The 17562-nt window shown below is 33.6% G+C and overlaps 1 protein-coding gene across 4 annotated transcripts in view; it reads left to right on the top strand.

Moving 5' to 3' along the window:
- Window positions 1-17562, top strand: part of OLA1 (Obg like ATPase 1) — a 170099-nt gene that overhangs the window by 120967 nt on the left and 31570 nt on the right. For all 4 annotated transcript variants that reach the window (XM_038584878.1, XM_038584881.1, XM_038584879.1 and 1 more), the window contains 2 exons: window positions 452-532; window positions 841-938. In XM_038584878.1, coding sequence (XP_038440806.1) covers window positions 452-532; window positions 841-938 — 179 coding nt within the window. The remainder of the gene's footprint in view (window positions 1-451; window positions 533-840; window positions 939-17562) is intronic.

Here is a 17562-nt window from a genome sequence, read left to right as displayed (position 1 = left end):
GGGTAAATCATCAATAATAGGTTCAATTTCGCCTATTTTATTTGTTTTTCTTTTTAAGGAAAAAATTGTAATTCAGTCTCTTTCCAGTATCCCCCCTCCCTCCATTTCCTAATAGCATGTTTATTTTGCAAGTGGCATCACTAGGTGATGTTGAAATATTATTTACTCTTACAGTCTTTGGTGTATATGAAATAATCTTGAAATCTTTAAGACTGTTACTAATTTTGCTAGTATTCCACATTTTATATATTAAAATGTTAGTGCCACAACAATGTTTATTGGTGTTAGATTTTTAATGAGATATTGAAAAATGATTACGTGTGTGACTTAGTTCCCCTTTCAAAAAAACCTGACTCTTTATTTTGAAGATTTGAAAACTTAATTTTAATATTTAGTATCCAAGTGTCTAGTGTTCATCTTGTATTTACTTTTTTTTCTCAATATTGTGCAGGATATAATGTGCAAAGTCAAATCCTGGGTTATAGATCAAAAGAAACCTGTTCGCTTCTATCATGATTGGAACGACAAAGAGGTAAGTTACAAATATCATGCCTTCTCTTTCTGGCTTGGCTTTGATTTCTTAGAGAACAATTTAGATTTTTCATTATTTTATATTTTATTATTGTTAATATCTAGTTAAACTTTATTTCTATCAATGATTGCTTATCCCCAGGCTTGTTATATTTTCTCTCCCCCTACTCATGATATTTCATAACTGCTGATCTCTTAGAAACAAGAATTAGGAAAATGAAAATGGCTACTTGTTTGAAAAGAGTTTACTTTCAAGTTATTCAATGACTTACTCAACTTTTAAAAAGGATTCTTTATCTCTCACTGTAGATCGAAGTGTTGAATAAACACTTATTTCTGACTTCAAAACCAATGGTCTACTTGGTTAATCTTTCTGAAAAAGACTACATTAGAAAGAAAAACAAATGGTAAGTTTTCTCCCCTCAGAAATATGCAGGCATATCCTATCTCTACACACACAAACACATATACATGTGAACTTACTGCTATGTTAGATTTTAATATCTTTCTCATTAATAAAAAGTTTAAAATGGTTAAGAAAGCTTTGTCTGGTTTTGAACATTCTGAGATGAATCTCCTAATTGATCTACACTGAGAGAACTTAAGAAAAAACAAACAGAATTAAATTAGACAATATTGAATCATGCGAATTTACTTATTAAATTTAAATTTAATAGACATTATTGTTTGTTTCCTTTGCAAAATGAGAATAAGTGTAGTTAGAGCAATTAAACTTTTTAAACTGGGAATTTCTAACTGTGTTGATACTGTGTTACATGTAGCCTTAAAATATGCACTTGAGATTATAGCTAGGGGTAACTTTTAAAATCCAGACCAAATGCTTAAAAAAAAGTTTATTTTTAATTTAAAAAACTGTGTGTGAGAGGGGGAGAGGAAGATCAGGTATCTGTTTCAAATACTTTTAAAGTGTACAAAGGTAAAAACTGTGCATTCATGTGTTATCATTTTTGACATGATGTAACCCATGTACAAGGTTTCTTTTCGTTAACTAGTAACTTCAAAAACTCATATGTTCATGTAACATGTGGGCATGTACACATTTGGCATTGCACTCACTTTGACTTGCCTCACTGGACCCTCAGTATTTTATACTATTAAGTCATACAAACAAATCAAAACTATCCACAGCAAAATATCTGCGTTCTCCTAAAATATATTGTCGGTTTTTCCCTGTACTTCATTAAGTACTTAGATGCACATGGTTTCAATTTTCCATTAAAAATTCTCATTTCCATATGATATCAAAGAGTGAGAAGCTTTAAACTGAAAAATAAACATTCATAGACTGGAAGCCAAAACAATAATTAATGTCAGATGGTTAACTCCAATAAATGATTAGAATAAATTCTGTGAAATTACTGCAACTAAAAATGCCCTGTTGATATTACTTTAAGACATTTTGTGTTCCTGATAGGAAACTGAATTTGTCTTCTTTATTGGTAGTGTTCTAGAAAGCATAAACTTAACGTGAAAATTCAGTTCTGACTGGTCAGTGTCCTCCAGTAGAAAATTAACTGTAAAATAATCAGTACTGTCTTACTTCAAATTCTTATAAATTTGATGATTAATGTGTTAAAAATTGTTATCCCTGGGAAAGAATTTTAAAATTTATTGCTTGACCTCAGTTAATAAATCATCGTGGTATGAATGGTAAGGTTTCCTGAGGCTTCATGAAACAATACAGACATCAAAGTTTACATGAAAAGGGATGAGTCAGTTTCCTTGCCCAAAGGGGCTTCTCACACCTGTATTTGGATGATTACAGGTAGAACTCCCTGGCTCTAATTGTATAGTAAATACCATTTCCCAGACCCTAATGGTAGACAGACTGCTTGGGAGACGCCAGTCTGTGATTTAGCTGTCGCCAGACACCCCATGTTTTTTGTGAGACCAGTTGTGATGATGATATGGTTATAGCCAATTGAAAGCAAACTCTTGTCTAAATAGCAAATTTTAATTTATAAAAATGTAGAGGTATGGGTCATCCTATTTATAAAACCAAATTTTAGATTTTATATATATCTAATGATCTGGTTTGAGGTTGTGTGTATGTTTGGTGGGGGGGGGGGGATCAGATCTTGTGGAAGTTAGTGTAATTGTAGCTGAAAGATCAAAGACTGGGTAACTGAGTGATGTTCCAGAAGAGAATTTACCACATAGCCATTTTCTGTACAGTTTCTGCCGCCTGCTGTTCCTATTTTCCCTCAAGCTAGCCATTGACTACCCCCTGTGCATCCCTGCTCGTAAAAAATGATTGAGGAAGTATTTGTCATGTATTTATGAGTGGGAAACATTGTGTGATAGGGAATGGCATCTACTGGAGCCAGAAAGATTGCCATTTTCCTTTCATTCAGCCATTCTGCTACAGCTTTAAATCCTCTGTTTATGCAACATAGCCTTTGTATTAAAGTGCAGAATAAATTTTTATTATGAAGGATACGAACACTGGTTTTCATCGTTTATAACACTGCAAGCAGATGAAAATAGTTAAGATACATTTTAACTACTAAATCCTTTTAATCTGTGTTAGCATCTCATTTTTGGGGAGCGTTTGTATCTAAGCTTCATTTGCATTAGTTGCTCCTTTAGCAAAAGAAAAAGTGTATATATTTTTAAGGTTATTATGTAATATTACTATAGCAACTTAAGACTGATGCAAGAAGCAGTAATAAATATTTTCATGGGTTTTTTAGATGTAGAAAACTATTCTAAATGGTCAGGAAAGAGGAGAAGGAGGGATTCGTGATTTTGGCCCTAAGAGGAAGACTATAGGAAACTATAGTTTAGTGGGTCACCATTTCAGACATCATGAACATTTTAATTACTATTAAAGTTTATTTTAAATTTAAATGGTAACATTGTTTTTCAATCCTAGAAAAGAAGGAAGCATTTTGAAAGATAAGTCTAGTTTGTAACTGAGTAGGTACATTGACCTTTTGAAAGATGTAAAAAACTGGAATCGTTCCAAACATCTCACTGGTTTTAACAATGTTGAATTAGTCATTTGGTTGATTTATGATTGAGAACTAGCCCCTTGAAGAGAAGCTGACATGGCAGCCAGGTTAGTTACAGTTGTGTTATGATTAGATGACAGTAATCAAGATCTTATAAGGGGAATCCACAGAAACCTTTTTTATTATTATAAATTACTGTTCTTTGAATGCAGAAGTTGTTGTCTTTGTGAGTGCCAGTGACTTCTGAACACTTGAGAATTTCATTTCCTAAACACGATCAGTTGTTACTTATAACTAAAATTGTACTATATGCACTATTAATTTTCATTTGAGATTGCCTATTGAGTTATGGTAACAGGCAGGTGTAGGACATTAGAACTGTCAAACCATTGCTTGATTAGAGTTTAAATTTCAGTCTTTGCACCTTTGTTGCTCTGTAAGGAATATATGCCATCCAGTTATGAAATCAGTAAACTAATTTTAGATATTTTGTATACTTACATAGCTTCTAATTATGTTTCATTTTTGTGTTCTCTTGCCCATCTTTTTTTTTTTTAAGATTATATTTATTTATTTTTTCATGAGAGACACACACACACAGAAAAAGAGAGAGAGGAGAGAGGCAGAGACACAGGTAGAGGGAGAAGCAGGCTCCATGCAGGGAGCCCACATGGGACTTGAATCCTGGGTCCTCAGGGTCATGCCCTGGGCTGAAGGTGGCACTAAACCGCTGAGCCACCCAGGCTGCCCTCTTGCCCCTGTCTTTATTAAAACTATTGGTAAAGGATAATTCCATTTTATTCCATTTTATTTTATTGGTTATTATACTACATGATAATATTCAACTGGAAAATATAACTAACATTTAAGACATTAAGACTTGTGTGCATGTGTGTGTAAACATGTATGTTTGCATTTGTGGTCACTAAACATTACCCTTTGACTATTAATATTATATGAGTCAGTTAATTTGGGTATTGAAATTGATTCAATATATGTAGACAGATATTTACTATCTTTTAAGCTGTTGTGTAATTAAGGGCAGTGTGTCAATTTCACTGAGTGAATTCTCAATAGAAAAAGGTTTTATTAATTCTTACTAGTCTGTGATTCAGCCCCCTCATCCCCACTTTCCTGCTTTTGTTAGTTTTCCATATAATTTGTATACAATAACTAAAAATAGTTTGGCAGTACTATACATTGTGTGCCTGGTTAAGGGGAGAATCACAGAATAAATCCACTTTTTTTTGATTTCTTGAATTGTGTGTGAGAATTATAGGGACTGTGTCTCAGCAACCCTGCATGAAGAAGGAAGTATGTTCATTTTTTTATATGTAATTTTGTGTTTATATATGTATATACACAATATGTATACACATGTACATACATATATCTATAAATGTAAACTATTTCTATAAAACTATTCTAAGAAGTCATCAATTTCTGACAAGATTATTTACAGAATCTGGAAATTTATGCTGAAAAAATCACATTGTTACACATTTGATTTACTTGAAACAGATAAAATGAGAATAAGTAGTTTTTCCTAAAGAAATTATTCATTTTAGTTTAGGAGCTTCTCAAGCAGATTTGGAATTAGGTTTAACTCACAAAGTTTTCAGGAACATACCCTATTGTATAAAGCAAGATTCACATGTGTGAGATTTTTAAATGTTTTTATCATACATGATGAGTCTGGCAAATGAAAAGCCCTGAAATACCTGTGCAATATTTTGGGGGGATTATAATTTTTATTTTTTAACATTTGTAGTTCATATAGTTTTGGGGGGTTGTTCTATCACCTTCATCTTGAAATGCCTAACATTGTGAAGCCTATGAGAATACATTATTTATTCTGAGTTCTTTTCTACCTACTTCAAATCACAGCATAATACTGGTAGGTGTATATTAACATGGGTTTTTTTTTATCTGAATTAAATTTTATAAGCTATAATTTATAATGATTTTCATAAATCAAATACTTTTTAAATGGGAATTCCTTTATGAAGACTAGTGCTTATTTGCCCTTTTGAGAGATATGAAGGGGTGATAGGGCACATCAAGGAAATTCTGGAAGTCTAAACTAAGCAATTTTTTTTAATATGGGGTTGACAAAATTGGTGAACTTCTGTACAAAATATTCTTAATTTTACTTAAGTTATAAATCTAAAAATTTTTCTTGAGACCCCTTCGTTTTACAGTTCTTCTGTTTTTGCTACTAGATGATTCTCGACTATTTGCTTTTTAGTTTGTATTATGATAAAGCTTTGAAACAGTATCATATGCATTATGAGTTGGAATTTTGAATAATTTCCTGTGAATGGATTTTGTGGAATTCATTATTTCCTAATTTCTTGGATCAGAATCTGAGAGTTAAAAAGAATATACTAAAGCAAAACAGTTTTTTTATTATAAGAGAACTCTAAAAGAAGGAGGAGGGAAAAGACCTTTGCCCATTTAGGAATCTTTTTACTTAGAATGTTCTTTTGCGTTTGTACATATATGTATATGTAATAATACTTGTGAATTTCTTTCTGGTTTTCATTAAATGGATTTTGGGTACTCTTTCAGATATTTCATATTCTTATCAAATGATGTGAGTACCCTAGAATGCTTAGTCCTAATGAAATTGGACTAACTCTGATTCCATATTATGAAAAAGATAATTATAGAAGAAATCACATCTTTTTATAGGAATATAATGCTATTTATAATGCTACTCACTGTACTCTGCATTTTAGGAATTTGCCCCAGCTTATTTTTATTTTTCTCCAGTACTATTTATAGACAGTAATTTCTATTTGCAAAATGGTACATGAATTTGAGAAAGTGATACCTTTGGGAGGGTCAGTTGTTATTTTCATTAGCACATCTGTTGACTTACTGATTTATGAGTGATACAACTTATCAAATATGTCAGGACATTTATCTTTCTTTAAGTAGCTGAGGAATTTCACTGCATATGACAAGGAATCGTTTTACAGAATTGTTTCTAGCTTTAAGAGACTAAAGCTCTTTTAAAAAATAAGTGTTCTGTTACTAGAGGGGAGGTCAAAAGGGGGATGTGTGAAATAGGTGATGGGACTAAAGTGTATACTTATCATGATGAGCAGTGAGTAATGTATAGTACTGTTGAATTACTCTGTTCTACACCTGAAACCAATATAACACTGTATGTTAACTGTACTGGAATTAACTTTTTTTTTTTTTTATAAAAAGGGGCTGAGCATGGAACCTGTTTGGGATTCTCTCTCTCTCTCTCTCTTCTTCTGCCCCTCCCTGCTTACTTGCGCTCTCTTTCTAAAAATAAAATTTTAAAAAAATCCTTAAAAAAAATGAATTCTAAGAAACTTTGAGCATATAGTCTATTTGTAAATTAGGTAGTGTATATATTATGAGGAATTTTGGTATATAAAGAATATTGCTGCTTTGGAATTTGAAGAATTAGTATTGTGGTCCTTATTTGCTGCTAACTAGCTCTTTGACTGCAAGCAAATTACCTAGTTTTTCATGTACTGAAGACAATTCATCAGAATGTTCACATAAAATATGTTCTGTATACACAGTATTTCCTAAATTACCATAACTCAAAATGAATACAATAATAGAAAAAGGACTTGTTTAGTCTTCTAAATGTATCTTCTGGATATATTCCCTTGTTTTTTTTCTTTTCATTATATGGATAAAGGAATAAAATGTATATATGTTTACAGCTGTAATTCCATGCTTTGAAACAGTTGTCCTCCAAAACAAAATGAACAACCAAAAATCATCTCTGTTTTACAGTAGCAGTAACAATAAAACTCCCATGGTATCAATCACCACCATCTTCCATGACTTTGCCCCTATCATCTTCTCAGATTGGACCCTGTCACTTTACCATTGGCAGCTTAGAGGATTTTATTGTTATTTCTTGGCTTCCATTAGATGAAATCATTGTTTAATTATTACAATAACATAATTTTTTAAAGAAATGGTCATTTAGGGATGCCTGGGTGGGTCAGCGGTTGAGCATCTGCCTTCGGCTCAGGGCATGATCCTGGGATTCAGGATCAAGTCCCACATTGGGCTCCCTGCAGGGAGCCTGCTTCTTCCCCTGCTTATGTCTCTACCTCTCTGTGTCTCTCATGAATAAATAAACAAATCTTTTTTTTTTTAAAAAAAAAAGGTCGTTTAAAAAGCCTTTTAGATAGTTCCATTGTGATCTCCTGTCTCTCATTTCATTTTTCTCTATTTTTGAATGTCTGTGTTTGGGGGCGGGGGGGAGGTGAGGCGGTGAAGGTTAGTAAAGAATAAGACCATCTGTAAGATTCCCTCTTCCAGTGCTAGAATTTTATGATTTTAATGAATTAAGTTACAGCAAATTCACAAAGAAAAGATGCCCAGGCAGATACCTATCTAGTACTTTCTCAACCCTCATGTATAGATTTGTCATGGTAGGATTTTTTTCTGTGAAACTATATATAGCGTTTCATAGGTTGCAAATACCCAATTGATGAGAAACTTTTATGGCTGGGTTGGAGGTAAGACCTGATCTTTCCCCTACTCTCATCCCCTCTCTCATACCTCTACTCCTTGAAAACAAGTCTTTTTGGGGGGCTCACCATTTTCCCGGCTTTCCTCATAGTGAGCAGCTATTGCTTTGGCTAGAATGAGAACAAAGTGGAAATAAAATCTCTGTGTAGAATTGGCATATCTATTTTTTGAGGCTAGTTGTATTACAAGCTATTACATTTTTTTATTTGGATGTGACCTGGAAAGCATTTCCCCATCAAAAATATTAGATTAAGAAATACCCTCAAAAGCCTACTTAATTCACAACATAGTAGAAATAGTACAGTTTGAGTGAGCCACATTTTGGTATCTGTGACCATTTTTATCACCAGTTTTTAAATTCTCCTTAAAAATATGTTCTGGGATCCCTGAGTGGCACAGTGGTTTGGCGCCTGCCTTTGGCCCAGGGCGTGATCCTGGAGACCTGGGATCGAATCCCACATCAGGCTCCCGGTGCATGGAGCCTGCTTCTCCCTCTGCCTGTGTCTCTGCCTCTCTCTCTCTCTCCCTGTGTGACTATCATAAATGAATAAAAATTAAAAAAAAAATGTTCTAAGATAACTGACTTAGGAACTTTGAGTACACTCCTATCTATAAGGATTAGGGCTGCACATTGGTATCCATTCAGTCTTTTAAATGCTTTCTTAAAATTTCATTTCATAAAAATTGTAATTATGAGTATAAATTTCAAGTTTATGTTTCTTATGAAGACTATGAACTCCTTGAGGATGTGGTTACAATGTTTTCCTTTTCCTTTTCTAAGCAAATAATCATTGGGCCTTCTGTGTGTTAACTACCAACCATTCTAGATGGTAAATAGAAAAAGTCGTTGCCCCATTAAGGCTTATAGTCTCATGGGATAATAGACAACCAGTGAAGAAATATTTAATATTTAATGGCAGGAGATGATTAAAACAATGAATAAAAATAAGACAGGGTAAAAGGGGGTGCCATTTTAGTTAGGATAGTCAAAAAAGGACTTTATGAAGTAAGAGAGTTCGCCGTGAGAGAATCTGAGGGAAACTCAGTCCAGGGAGAGGGAATAGCAAATGCAAAGGCATGCATGACAGAGCATTGAAAAAAAAAGAGTTAAATCTGAAAACAACTGCTTGAAAAGAACTTTATAAATTCTTATTCAAATGCATTGCAAATAAATAGATTTTAAAACATATCCTAAATATTTTGAATTCAGGGTTTGAAGAATGGCCATCATTTATTTTCTGGTTTGTGATAATTTTTTAAGAGTCCAGAAAGATCTTAGATTGCCAAATGTTTTAAATAACCTTTGAAGTAAATTGTGTTTGCAAATATATAGATTTACTTTGGGGATGCCTGGGTGGCTCAGTTGGCAGAGCTTGTGACTCTTGATCTTGGGCTTGTAAATTTGAGCTCCATGTTGGGGATAAAGATTATTTAAAAAAAATATATTTTTTAAAAATAGCAACTTAACATTTGTCAAAGGTTTGTAACATAATTTACATTAGTTCATCGGATCCTCAGACATATCTCAACCTGGCCCACACAACACTGTACTATTTTGGCCTTGAATTGATTTTTCACTTTTTAAAATGAAACCTTTTCATCATTGAACTAAGAAATCTGCAGTTTAGGTTAAGAATGGGTTACGTTAGCCAAAAGGTAAATGAAATCAGTGTTTCCATTAATAAAGATACAAAGGTACCTTTTCAGTACTTTAAATATTTGTCATTAAGATCAAGAAATAGTGATCAATATTCCTGATGATTATCAACGTTTTCCTTAGAAATTCTTTTGAAAAGAACTATATAGGGGTGTCTGTATGGCTCAGTTGGTAAAGCGTCTGCCTTTGGCTCAGGTCATGATCCATGATCCCAGCATTCTGGGATTGAGTCCTGTGTCAGGCTCCCTGCTCTGGGAAAGTCTGCTCTCCCCCTCCCTGCTCCCACTCCCTCCTACTCATGCGTGTGCACGTGTTCGCTCTCTCTCTCTCAAATAAATAAATAAATCTTTTTAAAAATTAAAAAAAAATAAACTATAGTCTGTAAAAGACATCAAGGTATCATTGGGTTTAGTTGTAATATTTAAAAGGAAAATAATAACTATCGGTGATCATTTTTTTACTTTTTTCCTTTTTTTAAATGATATTTCAAAAGATTTTTTGCCAAGAGCATGTCTGGCTATGTGAAACATGAAAGTGATTAGTATTTTTCATATATAATTTATATTTAAAATTGTTGCCTTAAATGGTGCCATTTTTCTTTTGTCAGTTTTACCCCTACCCTCCCATTAAATGACACTGACTTAGCTTTTCCTATACCAAACCAAAAGACATACATGGCAAACCATCATTTATTATTGAGCGCCTGCTATGTGGTAGGCACCCTTTTGAGCTTAGAAATTGGTAAGATGCTAATAGTAGATGAAACATGGGAAAATTTTATGAACATTTCTGAAACATAGATATTATCATGCCCATTTTATAGAGAGGCCAGTTAGAGAGATTATAAAACATTCCCAAGTTCTTGTAGCAGGCAAGTAGTAGAAATAAATCCATTTGACTTGAATATTTATGCCTATTCCACACAACAGAACAAGATATATTTTTGAATTTTCAGATGTCTTTGAAAATATTGCTTTAACTTGAGCATTCTGCTGTGTTTTATCTCAAAGTATCATCTCCACCAAATTGTTTAATGTTAATAAAAGGAGATATTTGTCAAGATGACAACTGTGTGCCTTTCTTAGGATAATATGCTTTAGCTGTTGGTGTTTTTTGCCTTGCCTTATCATTTTATTAACTATAAAATATTGTTACAGCAATATATTTTTGCACTCACCTTAGCATCCATTTTTAAGCGTATACCATATGTAAAAATTTTGTTAGAGAAAATACAGTGGCTTTTATTGAAATTAAAGCTAAAAATTACTTGAAGTTCCATGTCTAAAATAGTAGTACAGCATAGACCCCAGAAACATAGCTATAATCACAGATGATTTTATATATATGAATATGGTAAGTGGAATTTGCCTCCTCCCCCGCCCCCAGCATAACATACAATTTGTTAAGAATAATTCTACACTGCTAGGGGGGAAGGAGTTGATGTGTAAATGTAAATGAAAGGGAAGTGAATGAATATTATAAATTAGAATAACAACAAATTCATATACCTAAAATGTTGCATTAGTTGTAGTCAGCATAAAGTCAACACTTACTGAACACTTAAGTGTATTCCAGTTACATTTAAGACTCCCCAAAACCTTATAGAATCTGTACCATTGTTATTTTAAGGAAGGCAAAGCAAGTATATAGCAATTGAGGAGCTTGGCCAAGGTTGCATAGCCAGTCAGTGGTGCCAAGATTCAAACCTAAGCAGTTTATCTCCTGAGCCCATGATCTTTTACTACTATACCACAGTATCTCAGCTTTGGGCCCTTGGTAGTGGGAAAGGTAGACAAGGCCTGAGCAATAGGTCATATACTAGTTATATTTCCTGTCACTATAAATTTCATTTAGATAAGGTTTTGTTGTTGTTAAACAGTTAATGCACTGTGAAATTTGAAGCTAAAAATTCACTATAACCTGATTAGAGAATGCCAACTGAAGGGAATATAAAAATGGTTACCTAAACCTTATTTTGATTTTCATGAATTTGTCATTAAAAACTATGTTCCAAACATGTAGCAATTTAATAGCCCTTTATAGGGGCAATAGTTAAAGTACTTATATATTTTTACATAGAAAATACATATTAACCATTTTTTAAGATAAGTACTTTATTCTACTGCTTGGTTGTTTGTGTGTTTGTTTTTAACCACATAGTAATTTGTTCTATTTCCTTGCATTTTCAGTAACTTGGATTTGTTTTTGAAACCTTCTCGGGAGTAGGGAAATGTACATGTATGTGCATGTGTGGCATATCTTATTAGATGAAGAACAAATAGATAATTTATATAATCTGTTTAAATTCTGTATTCACGCATAGCAGTATAATGGAAAGAACGTATATACATATGTGTGTATATGTGTATGTAAGTATATATATATCCAAGTCTTGAGCAAAATACTACTATATATTGAGCATGTCTTATACGTTGGACTTTGGGGTGCTTACATAAAAAGTTCTCTTTTTTTTAAAGATTTTGTTTACTTATTTGAGACAGAGAGAGAGAGTGCACAGAAGCTGAGGGGAGGGGCAGAGGGAGAGGGAGAAGACTCCCCACCAAACAGGGAGCCTGACATGGTGCCCAATCCCAGGACCCCAGGCTCATGACCTGAGCCGAAGGCAGATACTTAACCAACCGAGCCACCCAGGTGCCCCCTAATATGTTCTCTTATTTGAATTAATCCTCATCACAATCCTGAAGGGCAAATGTTTACCTATTTACTTAGAGAAGTATAAAATAAGAAACCTAATTAAACATTTTAAAGACATCTTTTATCTTGAGCTCATAAGAAAAGGTATAAAACATTTTATTGGATTTATAGGAAGCCTTTCATGGAATAAGAAGTGCACATTTTTTTGTTAGTTGCATTCCAGTGAAAATTGCACAGAAACCCATACAGTTAGATTAGAAATAAAGAAAAATAAATATTATATGGTCAATTAACTATGACAAAAGAGGCAAGAATATATAGTGGATAAAAGACAGTCTCTTCAATAAATGGTTCGGAGAAAATAGCTACATGCAAAAGAATGAAACTGGACCTACTTTCTTACACCATAAAACTCCTAGAAGAAAATAGACAATAATCTCTTTGACATAGGCTGTATAAACATTTTTCTAGATAGGCGCAAAGGAAACAAAAGGAAAAATAAGCTATTGGGATCTACACAAAATAAAAGCTTTTGCACAGCAAAGGCAGCCACCAACAAAACAAAAAGCAACCTACTGAATGGGAGAATATATTTGCAAGTGATATATCTGGTAAGGGGTTAATATCCAAAATATGTAAAGAACTTACACATCTCATTACCAAAAAAAAAAAAAAAAAAAGCCACACATACAAAAAAACCCCCCAACAATCCAACTAAAGAATGAGCAGAGGACCTTAATAGACATTTTTCCAAAGAAGACAGATAGATGGCCCACAGACATGGTAAGATGCTCAACATCACTAATCAGGAAAATTCACATCAAAACCACAATGAGATACCACCTCATACCTGTCAGATTGGCTAAAATCAAGAAGACAAGAAACAACAAATATTGGCATGGATGTGGCAAAAAAGGAATCCTCAATGCATTGTTGGTGGGAATGTAAATTGGTCGAGTCACTATGAAAAATAATGATCCAATAATTCAGTATTTACCCAGAAAATACTATTATTTACCCAGAAAAAATGAAAACGCTAACTTGAAAGGATATGTGCATCTCATATTTATTTGCAAATAGCAAAGACATGGAAGCAACCCCAAATATCATCCCTAGGTGAATGAATAAGGAAGATGTGGCATATATATACAGTGGAATATTACATGGCCATAAAAATGAAATCTTGTCATTTGCAACAACATGTATAGATCTAGAGGGTGTAGTGCTAAGTGAAATAAGTCAGAGAAAAACAAATGTGATTTCCCTCATGTGGAATTTTAAGAAACAAATGAACATAGAGAAAAAGACTCAAGTACAGAGAGCAAACTGGTGGTGCCAGGGGGAGGTGGGTGGTGAGATGGGTGAAATAGATAAAGAGGATTAAGAGTACCCTTATCTTGATGAGCACTGAGAAATGTATAGATTGTTGAATCATTATATTGTACACCCAAAACTAATATAACACTATGTTAATTATACCTGAATTAAAAAAAAGATACCGACTTTCTATTTTCTTTTATTTCTCCTAAATATACATATTTTTGGTTTTTATAAGATTGTAGTGTTCTATCTTTTAAAATTTACAAGGAGGGACACCTGGGTGGCTCAGCAGTTGATCGTCTCTGCCTTTGGCTCAGGGCATGATCCCAGAGGCCCGGGATCAAGTCCCACATCAGGCTTCCCACAGGAAGCCTGCTTCTCCCTCTGCCTGTGTCTCTGTCTCTCTCTCTGTGTGTCTCATGAATAAATAAATACAATATAAATAAATAAATAGGATATGATCACTTATATTTTCCCCTCCTTTCACTGTATTTTTGTTTACTCTCTCTTTCCCTCACCAAAACAAAACAAAACAACAACAACAACAACAACAACAAAAGTTCAGGATCCAGTTAAAAATTTGTTTAGGCACACAAATTATTTTAAAATTTCAAGGGAAATCAGTATTAATAGACACCTGTTAAATACTACACAAACTATTAGCTAGTGGCAGTTTATAATCTCAGCATGAGTCATCTTTGCTCAGGGTCTGGAGTTTTTACTGATGATTGTGGTCTGGTGCACATGTCTTTTTAGGCGTCCAGGAACTGGTCAGAGTCCAGGTGTCCTTCATAGCCATTCATTCCCTGAAGTCACATGCTTTGACATCAAGGTGTTTGGCGTCAGTGGTATTAGAGAATGTTCACCTGGTCACTTGAGTGTTATCTGTTGTGCTGGAAGACTCCAAAGACTCTCTTTGTCCCTTACAAGGGGGACATATGCTGTTTGCATTACAAGACACAGGTAGAGGGTGTGGGGAGATTCAGCCTGAGGTGAAGTTCTGGGATGTGAGAAACATTCCACACAAACTAATCTATACAATATCCAAGAGTCAGGAGAAAAAAAAACAACAACAACAAAACACTAAAGTGGCTTAGTTAGTGTGATTTAGTTACACTAAGTGGATTAGTTTGTCTGGAATGTTTCTCACATGGTAGAATTTTACTTTAGGCCAAATCTGAGATAGAGACTGAAGAGGAAAAAAAAAAGAGACCAAGGGAGAGAATACAGAGAATATTGACCTTTTGTTTCCTTTCCTATGTTCAGAGATAAACATCTTAGTTGTCTAGATCTCTGGAAATTAGTGCTTTTTAAAGCTTTTAAATGTTACTAGAACACATTGTTGAAGTCATATCTGGCCAGTTTTCTGATTAAGTGCAATTAATTATGTTTCTATAATTACACATTTCATGATGATGATCCATGATGGGACATTATTTTCTCTCTGTTATTCAGTGAAATTTGTATGGGTGGCCAAGTATTTTTTTTCTTGTGACTTGGTATTACTTAGACATTTCAGATACATAGTTTAAGGACTACCACATTACACTGGGAGGTTCCGTCGGCCTCATAATTTTGGAAAACTGAAGAGAAAAAGCAATGTGTATTAAGCATCCTTAGCCGTAAGCAGGGGAAGGAATGTGAGTGTGGCTTAACTGATAATTATGACTTTCTTACTACATATCACTTATAGAATTTTTTTCTATAAAATACTTAGTAGTTACACATTTGCTGTTTTATGGTTATTTCAGTGCCCTATTGACATCGGGGGCTACTGATTGTTGTATTAGTAGTTCTTGACAAATAGAAATTATTTGATATGCTAAGCCATTTCTGACAGAAGATATAAAGTTTTGACAAACATGTATGGCACAGCAAGTGTCCAATTCTAAAGAGCAAAATAAATGCAAACCACCATTATGGTGAACACAAACAGCCTGAAAGCAAGTTATCAGTAAGCAAATAATTGTTGAACTGTTATGAATGGAATAGGATGTTGAAATAGGGCATGATTGGCTGATGTTACATATGTCCTTGATTACCTTCCTTGTGCTTTTATCCTAATAAGTGACATTCTTTGTATTCCCTTGGATGGCTAGACAGTCTGACACTGAAGAAGAATAAATATTGCATGTGGTACACATTAAGCTGTCATCCAAGACAGCATTTATAAAAAGTAACTGCAGAAATTCATAAGAAATTCTGCACTGCTACAGTTTCCTGGCTCCAGTCATAATTGTCAAAGTTCTTGACACATTCAGGTCTTCAGAAATGATTTAGGTTTACAATGGCTTGGTATATGAATAATTATTATGGATTTGTGTTCTCATATTGCCTTAAGATGTTAATGTTAGTTACCCAAATGTTGTATTTTACAATAATTTTATTTTTAAAAACATCTGTTCAGTGGTAATAGTGACATCTCCCTCGTCTTATGGTCTTTCATAGACAATTCATGTAATCGGAAGGAAGAACAGGAATTTTTTAAATGCTTAATTTATCCTTTACCTGTTGGAAAATATAGCTCACTTGTGTTTAATGCTACCAAACAACTCTGACAACAAGCATTTTTATTTTTCTTCTCCAGCAGCATTGGAAAACCTTCAAATGACCCAAATGAGAATAACCATTTTAAGACTATTTCCAAAAACAACCAAACCACTACTTGATGTTTCCTTTTAAAATATTAGATAATTTTATTCATATACTTTTATAATTTTAATATAGTTTTTTGAGCTAGGGCAAGGTCTTATTTGTTCTAGTTACTGTTAACCTCTTAAAATTCCTTTTGGTGGAAGATGGGTAGAAGACACAATATTATACTAAATAAGCATACCTAAATAAGAGGTAAATTATGAATGCAAATTTAGCAAGCATTTTTTTAAAGCCCCCGTTGCTTTTCCTAAACTAAAATACTTCTGTCATTCTACCTTTATGGTGTGCCACATAATAACTGAAGGATATGAAATTTTTTTCTTTTTTATATTTCTGTAACCTGACACTATTATTCTAAGCCATTCAAAATTAAGTAATTAGTATTCCTATTCTATAATCTAATCAAGAATATAACATATTCTATCAGCTGATTACTAGGAAAATGTGATTAAGTATCAGAATGATTTATGATCCAACACAAATACAAAAATAAAATACAGTGTTGAGTTCTAAATGATGAGCCGTGTTTTAGGAAGGGCAGGAGGTCAGTCAGAGTTTCTGTGACAACTATATTTTGTGTTAGTTTTAAAATTATATAATATTAATTTGAGGAAATGTTTTTAGGATATTCTATTTGCTTTGAAATCTAAACCATCCGTTTGGATTGAAGAAACTTTTCTCCAGGTATAACACTGCTCGAATGTTACCTATAGCTTTTAACTCTCTAGGCCACTACAGAGCACAAAATATTTGCCCAACTGGTAAATTGAACTGTAAGTCCCACTGCGGGAAATTGCTTTGCTGTGCTCCAAACAGCAGTTATCTTAGTAATTGTACCTGAATTCTTTGTGGCTAATAGAGCGTAGACGTCCATTTTACAAGCACAAAATTATTTCTCTTAAATACTTTTAATTATAAATCCCCCAAATAAAATGTGAATCAACAGAGTATAGTGAGACATTAAACTGCATCATTTTTAATTGTTAGTGTAGAAAAGTGAAATTCTTTTTTCCTTCCAGTGTAAAACTGTACATATCCAACATTTCACATTCTAAACTGGAGCTCCCAACAAGGAGCTTATCAGAGCAAATTGTCTAGTCCATCCCCTTCCTCACTCAAAACCTAATGACCCTTTATCATCATGGTTTAGATTGCTGGACACAGATGTGAGAAAATACAAGTAATCTACAGGTAACTACAGTAGCTGCACTGATGTTCTCAGAGAACTGACTG

This window comes from Canis lupus, chromosome 36 (assembly GCF_011100685.1).
Source record: "Canis lupus familiaris isolate Mischka breed German Shepherd chromosome 36, alternate assembly UU_Cfam_GSD_1.0, whole genome shotgun sequence".
Lineage (NCBI taxonomy): Eukaryota > Metazoa > Chordata > Mammalia > Carnivora > Canidae > Canis > Canis lupus.
This window is presented reverse-complemented; position numbering and strand designations above follow the sequence as displayed.